The sequence below is a fragment of the Plodia interpunctella genome, chromosome 9, assembly GCF_027563975.2.
Source record: "Plodia interpunctella isolate USDA-ARS_2022_Savannah chromosome 9, ilPloInte3.2, whole genome shotgun sequence".
Lineage (NCBI taxonomy): Eukaryota > Metazoa > Arthropoda > Insecta > Lepidoptera > Pyralidae > Plodia > Plodia interpunctella.
Window position 1 is genome coordinate 1027291 of NC_071302.1, and position 16431 is coordinate 1043721.

The following is a 16431-nucleotide window of genomic DNA, read 5'->3' on the forward strand; positions in this document are numbered from 1 at the left end:
AACGGCCGCTCTGTCACTTGGATGTTAGTTGATTTTACAAACAAACATCGGGTCGGCTGAATTTATAATAATTAGCTGTTATGACTGTTATTTTAATGATGGCTTTTGATTATAACTGTACTATAGTAAGATATTGTGATGAGTGAAACAGACGATACAGATGTGCTACTGCTGATACCACCAAACTTTTTTCTGGTCCAAACATCGGAATCCGAAGACTCGCTTTTAGATTCCTCTAGAACCGTAGTGCACAAACCTGTCTCGTGCACGGCTCAAGTGCTTGGCAAGCTAGTGGACCAAGTGCACTGTCTGGAATCTAGGTTAGAAAGTTTGGAACTCAGTGACACTGTTTCCAGCACCGCGTCGCGTTCGAGACGCAAGCTTTGGAATACGGCATCAGAAAGCTTTAACAATTTAAGCTTTGACCGCAAATCTTCTACTTTCCCTCGAAGACGCCGTCGTAAAACTTCTAAAAGAGAACACAGACGGGAACTCTCTTTGACCAGCCTCGACTCTTGTAGCACCCTGAAACAAGTACCTCATTTGCATTTAGAAGAAGATAACAATACAAAAAAGACTAATATTAATGACACACTAAGTATGGATGGAGATATAAGCAGTATTGTCTCTACTCCTAGTAAAAATAATGATAAGCTGCTTCTGCATGAGATAGATGAATTCTTGACTAAAGTTGAGGCATATGAGAGCCCAGACACAAAATATAAAGAACAGGAGACTTCACTTAGCCCAGAGAATGTAATCAAAGCTACTAGAGACTATATTTCACACAATTTAGACCCTAAAAATGCTGACAGAGTCAAATTACCAAGTGGAAGAATTGTGTCAAGTGATATCCTGGATAAATACATTTATTTAGTTAAAAGTAATCCTGGATCAACTGTGTCTCAGTCTGACAAACCATTGACCACATGTTCCCAGAATTATCAACAGAATGATGAAGTGGAACAGACTCCAATATCTAAAGAACCTAGTAAAGTTGAAACTAAATCTCCTAGTATTCGCAGACTAAATTTTTCTGAAACAAAAGATGTCCAACCTACCTCTACCCCTAAAAGAATGCCGCAAAGTTCAAGCTATTTGGATACATTTAGACCATCATCAAACAAGATATATGACCGAGCATCCAAAGTTTTGGAGCAATACAAATCTAACTACAGTCGTACAACAACAGACAGTTACTTGCAATCTCCTAAAAAGGAGGAATTCAAAATGCCACAAATGAGACCTTATGTGTCAGAACATAAGGAAGGTCTGAAGTTAGCTGCTTTGCAGAATAAGTTGGTTGAAACTATTGATACAGATCTGTTGAGTTTGAGTGAGCTTTGGGGGGAAAAAGGAGATAGGACAGAGAGAGGAGAGACTTTGAAACTGGAAGAGGAGAGGTTGAAAAGAGAAGTGAGGATGTATTTCAATCATTTTACCAATGTTATTTCATTTTTTATTAATTTCAGACACAAATTCTATAAAAGACTGCAGTGTATTGTAACCCTTAACATAGTTGTGACCATAGTTAGGTTTAATCACATTTTTTTTACTTCCAAAAAGCTGGGGGCTTCTGATGTGTCTATATCAGGCAGTGTTGAAAATTCTATGGTGAATTTACTTTTTTGGAAGAAATTAATGTGAGAACTTGAGAAGTTGCTATTTCTTCTAAGTACAAGTCAAATTTTGCAAACAACATTTAACAGGTAATTTGTTTTAGCACTGTGAAGCCATGATCCAACAGTTACAAAAGAAGATCCTGGATCAACAGGAGAAGCTGGCAGTTGCGCTCAAAGTGGACCGAGCCAAAGACTCCGCAATAACTAAGCTAAGGGAAGCCTGGCTCAAAATTACCGGAAGCCTGGACAAAGCTGAGGAGAGACACCGGACGGCATTGGAGAAGATGGTACGGGAGGTGGACAACTTTAAAATGGTTGCTGGGGAAGCGCAAAAGGTGAGAAATTAATTTTAATTTTAGTTACAGAAATTGTTATGTACTATTTATACCAATATGAAGTTATGATAGATGATTTATGTAGTGATATTTATATTGGACATAAATCATCTATCATAACTTCATTTTCTAACATCCCTTTTGCAAAATAGATTGATTGCAAAATATAACTCTCATTTCTGCCGTGGTATAACTAAAATGCCGTTATCTGACATCAGGGCGATTTTTAATTTTGGTTTGCAAGAAAATGAGAAAAAAAAGCTCTTTCGATCTGTATTTGCGATTTTTCGATAGCTTGATTAGTTTTGGAAATAACAATTGTAAAATTGCCGTTATGTACACATATTTTGCTTGTCAAATAGGCTAAAATGCGTTTAAGTAACTTTGCGAGTCTATACAGCCGCTAAGGTTGGATAACTCATACCTTTGTTAAAAAAAATATCATAAGGTTGCTTGTCAATATTGCCGTTAACTGCATTTTTTGCGCTATAAAGGGGTAAAAATACTTTAACTGTGTTATTGTTATTTTATTTCTAATAGAGCAGTATTATATTGTTAAGTTAAAACGTCGTTAATTGAAAAAGCTAGACTTAAATGTGATTAACGTCGTATAACGGCTTTATAGCTTACTACTAATGTTTGACTTTTCGTATGTTACAAGCCAATAGCGGCTTTTCGAAAATATTCAAACAATGTGTTGTCCGCCACTGTTAGACTGCAGTGTCGTTATCTCACAGTGATACACTAAAATGTCGTTAACGTCTCTCGCGCGCGGTACCATCGGAGAGGTCGGAGGTCGAATTAGTGAGTCGCAAGCGCTTGCTCCGGGTCTGCTCCCGCCAATTTCGCAACGATGACGCTTTAGGTGAGTAGTTTTTTAGCTAGGTGTTTAATAATATTATATATTCATAAAATACCTGCCATGCATGTAATATGTATTCAAATAGGTATATTCATATCGTTCTATTATGATGTTACGGAGAGGCTATGATGGAAAAGACTAAAAAATACTCTCGAGGTCTACATGTGACATAGGACAACTAGTAATAAATATTATTTTTGTGTTTAATAATACACATACATATATACACATATTTATTTACATATATACACAGTATTTATTTTATTGTTACAGAATTTCGGCTGTAAATGTATTTTAGAGATGGCAAAGAAAAAAATTGATATTACTTGTAATGAGCTTTTATCACTTCAAAATTTACCCCGTATTCTCAGTCCTTAACTCATTCCTCCACTCCATTTTGCAATAACATACCTGAAACTAACATCCAATCAAATCGCCATTAAATTTGCTAACCACGCCCATTTAAGGTACAATAACGAACTGTCAGCTCGAGGAATAACAAAGATATTTGATCTGACGACCAGAAATACTTTCTGAAGTTATTTTGAAGATTTCAAATTTATTCAACAGCAGCGACGCCCTCTCGGACTGGATAAGTTTGCTTCCTTCAGTTCACATGGAATCTAAAAATTATATAGAAAATTAAAAATGGCATTTGTAGCTATTCGGTTTCGGGAATTAAGCAGTTTTGAAGATTGCACAATAAACTTATCCTGTCTAATGACAATAACATTAGTTTGCTATAATACTCTGGGAGCTTGTGACCTTGTGTGATTAGTGTTAGCGACTGCCGTAAAGCGTTTCCCTTGTAGTCAAACACGATTAAAATATTGTATTCTTGATAGATGTTCGATCGATAGTCACCGCGGAATATCTTTTTGACGTAAACTTGTTAATAGAAGATGTGACTGATGACGCTAAAAAAGGGTCTAGTATATAAGTATATTTTAGCATCGCATAATGTTTGGCATGTTGATCTTGAGGAACTTATGTACACATCGCATAATATAGACTGTCAACATTTTGGGACTGATGGCGGTCAAATGGTACTTTTGACAATCAAACGCATATTTTGATGTCAGTATGTAATATTCTTCTTAAGTTTCAATATGGCCATCCGTTACAATTAATATTTTTTTAAAATAAAAAAGTAATGTTAGTTTTCGTCAGTCCAGAGTGATGTTCGATCAAGGGCCGGACTATGAGGAAGATTCACGGGGCGTTGCGCGGCGCGTCGAGCGTGTCCGAACAACGCATTAGTCCGATCAATCAACGCTTTAGACCCGCCCAATGAGTGAGGTTATGTCAAATTCAAGTCGAGTAAGAATTAGTAAGCCAAATTATCAAATGATCTTACGAAGAACTTTAATATTAACCAACAACATAGAGTCTCACCGATACCTGCAGCTGTAAAAAGACTACACCCGAGCTACAAGGCCTCCGCAAAAAAGCAAGCGTAAAAATACTGTTGATGGCAATTATTGTTCCGAAGTACCTACCTGAGATTTCCCAGCTACACCCAAGTGTGATTCGCAGAGCGTTTCGACCGCTATGGTCGCACTGTCATAACAATCTTTCAAATTTTAACAAAGACAAGAATGAGTTTTACTATATGACTTTACATTATTTACTCTGTACTGTAGTTATGAATGATTGATTTCATTAATTAATAATAATGATTTATTTTGCAAAATACAATTAAAAATATCCGCCACATGCTTCGTCAAATATTTTATTAATCTAACAGGAAAAATATAATAAAAAATATGGTTGTTGTATGGTTTTAGTAATTGGTACTTAGCATGTTTCTGTTTAGCCGCATTGTCCGCTGCTGACCTCGCCTCACGAACGAAATCTCTGATATGAGAAGCGGCAAACGTACTTACACACGTTGCGTCCCAAAGCAAACATCGTCCCTTTTGCCAGAGTACCAAAATTAAGCCATTGGGACGCTTGCCATCCGTGCGACTTAGTCCAGGTGGTTCCAGAACACAAGGAATATTTGCACTTACCATAACGAATTATATCATTAAGCGCATGATGTCTGGGAAATCTACCAGCACTGATGAATGATTGATTTTGGAAATGATTCCTTCCTCAAAAAAAAATTACGGATTGTAATGACCGCACAGCCGCAGCGGTCGAAACGCTCTGCGAACCACCCCCAAACGAATTAAATATTAGAATATTAGACACCCCTTTACAACAGCGGAATTTGAATTGATAAAACAATTGTTTTCAATCCTGTATTTTGATAACTTTAAATTCAATTTGATCAATACTATCTTCCAATATTTTTTATACTGTTGCACTTAAATGCCGTTAATTTAGAAGGTAATTAGTTTAACTGCGTTTAAGCGTAACAATGAACCGAATTTAATCTTCAAATTAAAATATATTCATAGTTTAGCAGACTTGAAAGCAGTTAAATGCCGTTAATCACACAAAAGCCTAACATGAATTAGTATCATAAGTATAGTTTTTTGTAACTAAAACAACGTTATGGGATATAACGACATTTAAGTTACCATGAAGTCATGATTTTTTTAGCATTTTAATAAATATATTTTTTAAATGAAATAGTAACGCTAAAAAGCCGTTACTCTTTACGAAGCGGCATTTTAGTCGATGACTCATAAGATTTTGGTATCATAGATAATATACTAAAACGCAAAAAACGTTTTATTATTATAAAAAAAATGTGTTTCTAAAATAATAGGTTAGTCATTAGATAGTATTTTACTTGATCTATGTTTTGGTACCTTCAAGTTTTAAATAAGTGTTGTCATTTATGAATGACATCGATTTAAATTTTTACCACGCTTTTCGACGTTTTACTCGAAACAAGCCTTTGGCAAATAACGGCGTTTTAGTTATACCAGGGCAGATTTCAATCCATTTAGTAGATTTTACATAACATATTCACATACAACATACAAACTTTACAAACTTTTGCATTTACAAAATTATTAGAAAGTTTAAACATTTACATAACATAATTATCCGAGTGGGTTTCTATTTTATTAAAATTTCTTTTTTAGAAAACCAACCATTTTGAAGCTGAACTCTACAAAGCATTGGATCTGGCCCACGACTACCAGGAGAAATGTAAGCAACTCAACTTGGAAATCAAAGAGTTGCAGGGGAAGATGGAGAGACAATTGGCTAAAGAACAAGAAGTCGTTGCCAGTAAGGATAAAGAGATAGGCATGTTGAAAGAGAATTATGAGACGATTATGAGGCTTAATAAACAGTCTACTGACTGTGTGAAGAATTTAGAGGAAGCTTTGGAGAAGGTAAGAATAACCATTCTGTTTCCGACTACCTGTTACCATTCTGTTTATGACTACCGCTCCGGATGGTACTTGGTTCAAAGGCTATCAATTGCTATCCAACGAGGAAACGCAGCTAGCGTTATGGGTACTTTTGGACCGGGTACAATTCGGGGTGGCATTTTTGATTGACTTTGCAATTATTTATGTTTTATTTTGTTTTATTATTTGTATTTTTAATGAATGATTCTGTTTCCTTGCCCAGACTGTCTTTATTTTTTGTTATATTCATTAGATAGCTTTTAGTTAGTTATTAGATAGCTTGCTTGGTCCATCACTTTTAGAAAACTAAAATGTGCTCTTAGCTTATAAAAATATTTCATGGATATATCTAGGGAATCTTTGAAAATTTACTAGATAGCTTTTTAACTACAGTCTATAAAGAGTAGTAAATAAATAACTGTGCTGTGGTTGGTAACACTATGTGTTTATCAACTAATCATGATCATTCGATATGGTATGAAAATGACAACTTTTTTGAAAGTTCATCAAAAATCTATTTTCTACTCATTCTATATTTTTATTAGATTTATTAATTTACAATAAAAAATGTTTCCCAGGAAAAATCCGAGCATGAATCTACAAAAAATAAAGCCTCTGAGCTGAGCCACAAGTTACAATCATTCCATGAAGAGACATCACTGACCGTGCAGGAGAGGGACCTGCTGAAAGGGAAGGTGAATGAGGAGAGAGCGAGATGCAGCATGCTCGAGCGACAGTTGAGTGACAAGCATAGTTTGAGTGAAGATTTATTGAAGAAATGTGTAAGTGGACATCAGAGGGCGCTTTTAGTTCACCAGCGCTACCTTTTTGTAATTTTTTTATAAATAGCAAAAACCAAATTATTTATTTATTATTAAACAAAGTATTCATTATATTACATAACATTGTTCTGCAAAACTGTTTACACAGTTTGTCTGCAGTCAGTCTCATATAAACTTAGTCTAACACTAACATAACACAAGAGCTTATTTAAAATAAATATTTAAAATAAATAGATAAAAATCTGATGGTGGCGTTAGTGTGCACATTGGTTCAGTATTTATTACTAGCTTTTGTTTGCGATTTTGTATATTTTTATGAGAAAGCCTCTTTTAGTACTCCCCTACATTACCTATGGAACATACATACAAATTTTACGACCAGGAATTTCGCCCGTGCATCGTCAAAAATCACATCAATCTAATACACTCCGTTATGGCGGAAGGACAAACTCACTTTGACATTTATAATATTAACATGGATATGAAATTTCGTTTAAAATCATTCCCTTTTCCTATACAGGAAACCCTGGAAAACGAAGTGAAATCCCTGAACAAACTGCTGGAGCTGCAAAAGAACGAGCTGAAGCTGCACTACCAGAAGCAGCTGGAGGACGCCGTGCTGGGCAAGCTGCAGGAGTTCCAGCAGCAGCTGGACCGCGCGGAGAGGGAGATGGAGATGGACAACGCCAGCAAGCACAGGGACGTGCTGGACGCTTGCGGCAAGCAGGTGCAGAGGATACAGGAACAGTAAGTATTTCAAACTATTAAGGTACCATATAAACACTTTCGGCGCCATTTTCTCGCGGCATGCCAGCGCTGGCACGGAATAGAACACGCGCTTATTTTTTGACGCCAGTGACCCCCACCCATTTAAATATTATTTTTATATTGGCTAAAAATGGCGCCGAAAGTGTTTAGACGCCGTAATTTAGTCGGCTGAAAATAGTATCCGTCTAAACCTACCTTTACCCTCGATGTTTCGACGATTCGATGTTTTCATTAACTATATCTGTTCCAAATTTCATCAATATCGGCCTAATAGTTTAGCCGTGAATGTGTGACAGACAGACTTTCGCATTTATAATACTAGTATGGAAGTTAGGATTTCGTGTTTCTGTTTTGTAATCTATTATATTGTGACAATTCGCTAGATCCATTGTGATGGTGCAAAGATGAGATGAAATAAAATCTGGTAATAATAATATTAGTATTTATTTAGTAATTACTTTAAACTAAAATTAGTAAACTGAACAAAAAAGCATAAAACAAATATTAAGAAAAACTACTTCAGATTGTGTATAAAATATTATGTAATTTCGTAATGGTTGGTCGCAGGTCCAAGGGTCCAGAATTTTTTTGACATCCAAGTCTAATTTTTATTATTATTTCCAGACACAAATTGGAGATAAATGTTCTAGAAGAGAAGCAGAAGGAAGAAATTAATCTGTACAGGCTTCAACTGGCGCAGGCCAGCGAGAAGATCGGCTTGCTTGAGGTAAGTGTCTCTCTCTTCGCGTGTCCACGGTTGCATTCGGGGCTGTGACTGTATGGCTGTGTGCAGCTAAGCCCGGCCGAAGTCAGCGTAAAAAGTGAACCTTATTTTTTATTATTCTTTGCTGTGATTTGACAACCTTTGGGAATGTTATTGTTGCCTAGCAGCTGTGAAGATTCTTATCCCTTAATCGCCTCGTACGACATGAACTTACATTACATGAACTTAACACTACGCCACTTCAGCTGAACACTCGCATTTCACACTAATCAAAAATTTAGGTTTACAGTTAGTTCACTAGTGAGTATGTGGCTACTTGCCACTAGATTATGGTAAGTGGTAGTAAAAGTCATGCCAGATGCCTTTAAAAATCTGACAATCAACAATAGTATTTGCAATAATACACACAATAAGAAAAAAAACTAATCTAAATGCGAACCCACTCACTCATGATGAACAAAATGTCGCCCATAACTTCGCCCGCGGTAACCTACATTTGACCTCAAGTCATTAAACTGTAATCTATTCTAAATTTAATCAAAATCCGTGACAGACAGTCATACTAATATTATACAGAGAATAAATTTGTATTTTTATTTTATGTTTCTAACGAATAAACTCAAATACTACCTACTATGTCGATTTTGATGAAATTTGGCACAGAGATAGACGAAACATGCAGGAGTGACATAGGCTACCTTTTCTCAGAGCAAGTTGGACTCGTACCGGCGCCGGCGCGGCCAAATCGCTTCGCAGCTGCACGGCGTCATGGAGTCTCAGTGGAGGCAGGCTTTACTCATACTGACCAACGGGAATCCCAACACTTCCTCATTGGACCTCACCAGGGCTGAGAGCGGTATGTTTTTATATATCTTATAATCAAACAAATAGAATAATTTTATCTTTAAAAATAAATTACATTTGTTCGTCGTCACAAGAAAAATATTTTTTTGGTGTTCGATAAATTAAAAATATATTAGGTAACACATTAAAAAAAAACTAATAAATTACAGCAAAATTGTTTGATTTGTATTAGCTTTTTCGCCTGCGTCATTTCTCGCAGGCACAGTTTTTTTTTCCCGGGCTATAAAGAGGTCTTGGTGGTGTGGTGTGTCCTGATAAACTCAAAAACCAATCCACGGATTTTCATGCGGTTTTCACCAATAGATAGTGTGATTGCTGAGGAAGGTTTAGGTGTATCATTTATTATGTTCTTACCCGAATGAAGCCGGGACGGGCCGCTAGTAATAATTAGAAGGGGTTTCGAAGAGTCATCAAAATAAAAATTTCCATCTACCCTAATGGTTGAGTAGATAAAGCGTGAAGATTTAACAAACTTAATTTTGCTTTTCTAATATTAGCTACTATGAAATTATAGTATCCAACTTGAAAAAGTGTTGCCACTGACGTGTATATATATGTATATATATAGTGGCGACGCCGCTGCCGACGGACCTGGCGCCGCCGAAGCTGCCGCCGGCGGCGCCGCCGCTGTGCGCCGCGCGCGCTGACAAGTTCAACTTCGAGGGCTTGAGCGACAACGAATTGCAGCAGTACGTCAAACTGGTGAGATTGGATCTTGTCACGCCTATTTCTTTTTTTTTTTTTAACAGCTGTCTGTAATTTATACTTTTTAAAAAATGGTAAGCCCTTCTGGCATGATAGGGACCAACACTGTTTCAATGAGTTTCTTTCGGCATTTTTTCTCGGCAGTGGTCGTTCCGAAAATCTTTGGTAAATATCATTTCATTTAGACTATGACGTGGAAAAGTGCCTATGAAGGCACTAATTTCTGAATAAATGATTCGATTTTGTACGGAATGGTCGCTTAATTATAAATCTGAAAATCAACAGGTTAGAATAATTTTTCACTTCTCATGCTCTTAAAGTTTCATATATCTGACGAAAGTGTCTTCAATCTTATTATTGTACGTAATCAGACTAAAATTAGATTTTTTAGCTTTAGTGATATTTATCGATACTATCGATAGTGTGGCAAACGATAAGGTTACGTCCCATCCTCGCTCGTAAACGCATCGCAACCACATTATTAATGTTCTAACATAACGCTACGACTTGTATCGCAGTGGTGGGGAGGAAATGAACAGATAGTATAGTTTTCGATTGCCACTATCTATTGTTAAAATATCGATAGTTCGACAACAGTAAAGGAAAGGTCCCAGGTTCGAATCCTGGTCCCACACGAGTTTGTATACCAATGTGACTCATGTATAGTAAATAGTTTTCATAACATAATGGGTAAACCTGCACAATGGTTCATTAGCCACTAAACGCGATAGGTAGTCGAAAATTCAAGTTGCCTTTGAGCGTATTGATTAAAATCTGACACCAGTCGTTAACAATTAACACACTCGAAAAGAAGAATATTAGAGCTATCTGCAAAGTCATATATTTTCATTATAATTGTATTCCAGCTGCTAACGAAGCCCCCCAACTTAGAGGGCGGGGGCGACACGCGGCCGGAGGAGCCCACCAGCGACCGCCCCGAGCGCCGCGACAAGAGGAGGAGTCTCAATAGCAGTAAACCGCCCTGGAAGGCCTAGCTCACGACTGTATTAGTATGGATATAATTTTATCATTTTGTTTATTATAGACAACTCTCGCAATATGTAATGAATTATCAAAGAAGGAATCTCACTGCACTTTCTAATTTATTCTTAGGATATCTAGGCCCATGTTGTAATGTAAAAGTTTATAACTACATAATGGTTACGTTAACTTAGACCTTCGGCACAAGTTCAGATTTAAGAGACAACAGAAAGGTTGTCTCTTTAATCAGAAAAAAGACGCTCAACGGCCGAGGAAGAAACCGGGAAAACGCTCAGGTGTGAGAGAGAGAAAGAGTAAGAAACGAAACAAGACTGCCTTATTTTTCTATTAAATATGTGCATCGTTCTTGACTCTAGATTGCTCACGCGGCAGGTGTAGCCAGTCTTATGGACAAAATGGCGCGAGACGTTAATATCAAATGTATGTGTTTTGTAGCTTTGACAATACACACACAACTACAACGCTACCATTGTCGCATCGTATCGCGTCGCGAATTTTCGCAAGGGGCAATACTAAACAGGGTGACATTTGCAATATTTTGTCTACATGTTCAGTCCATGATTCTGAACAACTTTTAGTATGGGAGTAAATCCGAAATCGTGAAAAAAAAATCAACTGTTCTATACAAAAAATATATGGATCAGTAATAATTTTTTTTTTTCGAGATTTCAAGGTTGCTTCCATACGAAAAGTTATTCAGTACTGTCGACTGAGCGTGTAGATAAAATAATACCAATGCATAAGAAATCACCCTGTATAAGGATAGATGATACTGGACAGACGCTCATGCATGGCCAGTGGAAGTGACGTGTATTTTGGTGGAAGATGAGTGCGCGATTGGATCGCGCCTGCAATTATTAATTTTAATGAAATTAGATAATGGGATATAAGAAACAACTATGTGCTTTAAGTTCTGTAAGTAATTTTTCAGTGTTTATTTTTTAACGATCGATGTTTGAGACATTCCATAGTTATTGATTGCTATGTTCAAGAATTATCTTTATTTTACTAGAATATGTGGATATTACAATGCCCATATATATTTTCATATGATTGTTATTTATAATCTCCATATTAAGTTTTCGTTTAGTTATCTATTTTAGAATATGTAATTTATAGAATAAAAGATTGGTTTATTTTGTATAGGTTGTCAAGAAAGTCATAACACAAACGTGCCACATTATTGCCAAATGGCAACTTTGAATAAGGTGTTGCCAATAAAAATAACTTAGGAAAATATTTTAGTGGATTTCTTCATAGACTGAGACAACACAAAACGAAATACGATATTTTATTAATATAACGATTTATTGATGGTACATAAATGCGAGTTAAAAATATATATATTCTTTTATTTGATAAACGACAATGGCATTCCGATTTCATACACACTAAATATTCAATGTACACTTAAGATAATGTGATCACATGGCTTTAATATTAAGGCAAGAACTTATTACAAATTTTGAAGAAAGTTAAATGAAGGGACAAACAGCCTATACTGTAAAAATAATATAAACAACTTAAAACTAAACGGCTAGCGTCGATATTGTATGAAGAGAGCTGGCGTAAACGTACCAATGCGAGTATAAACATACATATAAACTGTAAAACCGGGTCTCCAGCGAAAGCGAGTGGCGGATGATATAACAGCACCCTGTCCCTCGGCCCGCCCGGGGGTGATTTTGTTGTGTTGTTGATTTTGTTGAGAATTTTGTGTACAGGGTAACTTTTTATACATTGACAATATTTTGTCTACACGCTCAGCCCATGATTCTGAACAACTTTTAGTGTGGGAGTAACTCCGAAATCGCGAAAAAAAAATCAGCTGTTCTATACAAAATTAAATACCTAAGTTGTGGAAAATGTATGGATCAGTAGACTTTTTTTTCTTCAGATATCAAGATTGCTTCCATACGAGAAGTTGTTCAGTGCCATCGACTGAGCATGTAGATAAAATAATGGCAATATATAAGAAATCATTCTGTATTGAAACAATATTTTGTGTAGATTTTGCTAAATATTTACATAGGGCAAAACACGCGCTGTGGACCCGGCTCAAGACATACATTGAATTTGGCAATTTTTACTGACTAATTTCTGCAATAACAATATGTCATAAATAATTTTTTTCGTGCAATTTTATATTTTTATTTCATGAACCGAACTGTAAACAAAAAAACGCTAAAACATATAAAAATGACTGTTGAGCTAGCCTTAATCAATTAATACTTCAATAAAATAATTTTATAAATAAATAAAAATTTACCGATTTTCTTATATATCAGACACAAAAACGTAAAAAACAAAAAACAATTTAGAGACTCGATATATTTTTATAGCCCTTTCACAGCTACCATTTGTTGCGTAATTTCTTTTTTGGAATATAATTATAATACATTCCAAATATACTACTTCCTTGAGGGCTCTGATGTCGAACCTATTAGGGAACCCCGCTAAGGAAAGTTAATTTCATAACTTACTGCAACACAGAAAAAAGTTATTTCAAAAATAAATTATGGTCGAACGCCAACTAGTGATGGGGTGGAATTCCTACTTCCTTTCATATCGATAGACTATCGAAAAGACTGTGATTAAGATACCCGTAAATAGTCGAATCTAACTCGTGTCACATGGGTTTTTATACCAATCGACTCGTTAGTTTTCATAGAAAGCCATCACTTGCTTCCGGTGAAGGAAAACGTGAGGAAACCTGCACACTGGTTGACTATTTAGTTCACACGTGTATGCGCGACTACTTGAGACTATAGTCATAAATTTCTTAGGCGACTTGAACAAAATATGACACCAGTGTCAGCAATAACACACTAAGAAACATTTCCAATGAACATCAATATAGATCATATCTAGATAAATCTATACTATACTTATAAAGAGGTAAGCATTTGTGAGTTTGTATGTTTTAAGGCGAGTAATCTCCGAAACTATCGAACCGATTTCCAAAAATATTTCACCATTAGAAAGCTACATTATCCAAGATTGCTATAGGCTATATTTTATCTCAAAATGCCCACGAAAGCGAAGCCCCGGGCAACATCTAGTTGTCTATATCGAAGTTTATCGAAAATCTTTCTACATTAAAATATCACCTATAAAGACGGAGCCAGAACCTCAACAGAAACGTGATTAATATAGCAGACTCGAATTAAAATGGGATGAAGACCATAAAAGATCATTTATAATAATCTATGCGAGTGCGGAGGCCGGCAGTGAGCTGTGTTTGGGCTTAGCTTTGTGCACGAACACCTTGATGCAGCCGCTGAAGTCCGCGCTCACCAGCACGTGACCCGTCTGCGATGACGACACCATGCCGCCTTCTGCGCTTTTCTGATTAAAAAAAACAAGTTTTTTTTACACAAATGTCTGAAAAGATGCGATCTTGAGGAATGTCGGGAAATTTTCGAGGGATTCAATAAAAAAAATGTTGGCTTCGTCGTCTCCGTGTAATCCCAATGTAGTAGACATTTATTTTCTCTTTACAAAAAAAAGGCGGCATATTGTTCACATTGACAGCTCTGTCGCTGGACAATGTCTTCTTTGAAGGTGGAATTACCATGGATTTAGTAAGTACTTTGTACAACGGAGAACCTGCTAATTCCATGGAAATACACAATTAAAATTGAGAATTCTTATTTTAAGCTGTACAGTTGGCAGCAGATAACCTAACTTCGTTAAGTAACTTACTACTACAGGGGTTCAGGTTTAGCCGCCCCTGACTGTCCATCACTTATTAACGTCAAAAATACGTATTTTAAACAAGTCTACTGCCAACTTTTAAAGCAGCAGTGAAGAAGCTACCGTTTTTTCAAACCCGTCAATTAAGCAAGTTGAGGAGTTCCCTCGATGGGAGCTGATTCCGCGGTACACAGACATGCTTATCATAATAATGCATTGTCATGAAAACTAAAGGGATGTGGAAAATTCCAACTCAAGACAAACGGAACGAGGTGAAAGTTAACTTGCAAGATTTGATAACAGACAGTTGAAACCAAATAAAAACTTGTAAAAATCAACTCACCACTTCATCGACCTCCTTATCACCCTCATTGTTCGCCAATCTTGCCTCCTGCTCTCTCTCCGCGATCATCCTTATCATATGATCGGGGTTTGGTGCGAAAACCGCACACGTCACCACCGCATTATGAGCCTTAATGCCTTCCCAAAAGTCGTTCCTATCCCTTCTAACCGACGTGAATTTAGAATAATCATGATATGTCTTCCATATATAAATACATTGGTTTTCAGATCCACTCACTATATATTTCCCGTCATGCGAAAATGACGCCTTGATTTGGCTCGAAACGTTAACATAACCTTTATATTTGCATGACAGGTTCAAGTCTCTAAGGTCGTATAGTCTTATTCTGCTGTCGTTGGAGGTTATGAGGATCTTGTCGTCGTTTGGCATAGGTTCGATTCCGCTGATCTTTCGTCCTGTGGAGTTCTTTCCTCTGGTGGACTTCACTTCTATTTGCGTGTGGTATTTGAGCTGGTCCGTGATGTAGAATATGCACCGGCCGTCGTAGGTGCCGACGACCGCGAACTTCCCGTTCTGACAGAAGTTAGCCGCAGTTATCAGCTTCGTTTTGCCGTCGACTTCGTTCCATACGGCCACCTGAAATTATTTTCCGGTTGAAACTTTCAAATGTTTTAGATTTAAAACTTTGTGCAAAATTACAGATACATTAATACGTCTTTACCCTTTACAAGATAGTCATGAGTTCCGTAACTAGAAAACCACGTTTATCTGCATTGCGGGCTTGTTAGTGGAGTGTAATTAATTATATTTATAATTGGTTGACTGACAGAAAAACCTTTTACATGTTTTGTAATAAAAATAAATATAAGTGAACATAATAATAAACTAGAAAATAATTTAAAATAACCTTTTTATCAGGAATGTCCCAGAGTCTCAACTTGCCGTCGAGACTGCCCGACAGGAAATAGCGGTCGTCTCTCGGATGAAAGACGATGGCCGTCACGAAGTCTATGTGTTGGAAACAGCACAGACACTCGCCGCGACAGATGTGCCACAATCTGTGATCATAAAGTAACAGTTGTTTTACACGCTCGTTGTAAGAAAATTCTTCAAGCTAACTGGAGTAATTGAGTTTATGTGTTAAGCTGTGACTCGCGACTCGACTTCGACTCGGAATTTAAATCACAAATGAAATTAAAAATCCGCGTTGCATTTTCTTCTTCTGATTGAAATAATAAATAAACTACTATTTTACCGATAAGTTTTACCGTTAACCTGTTGTCGACAATAACACAATATTTATCTGCATCATGGCTTCCAGCTTTCATGAAATTTCAAATTAATTAGTGTCATGTATTAAGGAGAATATTTCGTCCCACAGTTTTTCCATAACCGAAGACAAAATAGTAATTCTTCGAGTCCAGCAAAAACACGGAAAGGGCTCATCGGGAGA

At 36.6% G+C, this 16431-nt stretch overlaps 2 protein-coding genes across 7 annotated transcripts in view; one reads left to right on the forward strand and one right to left on the reverse strand.

Moving 5' to 3' along the window:
* Cnb (Centrobin) lies at nucleotides 1-12318 on the forward strand. Its single transcript, XM_053750027.1, has 9 exons — nucleotides 1-1416; nucleotides 1724-1957; nucleotides 5861-6115; nucleotides 6712-6915; nucleotides 7436-7662; nucleotides 8308-8410; nucleotides 9116-9263; nucleotides 9840-9973; nucleotides 10843-12318. Exons 1-9 carry the CDS (start codon nucleotides 139-141, stop codon nucleotides 10969-10971), a joined length of 2712 nt encoding a protein of 903 aa, XP_053606002.1. The 5' UTR covers nucleotides 1-138; the 3' UTR covers nucleotides 10972-12318.
* Nucleotides 12255-16431, reverse strand: part of LOC128672712 (uncharacterized protein) — a 24705-nt gene continuing 20528 nt past the window's right edge. For all 6 annotated transcript variants that reach the window (XM_053750021.2, XM_053750020.2, XM_053750025.2 and 3 more), the window contains 3 exons: nucleotides 15886-16036; nucleotides 15018-15614; nucleotides 12255-14326 (listed from right to left, as the gene is read on the reverse strand). In XM_053750021.2, the coding sequence (XP_053605996.1) occupies nucleotides 14186-14326; nucleotides 15018-15614; nucleotides 15886-16036 (889 nt within the window). In that variant the 3' untranslated portion in view covers nucleotides 12255-14185. The remainder of the gene's footprint in view (nucleotides 14327-15017; nucleotides 15615-15885; nucleotides 16037-16431) is intronic.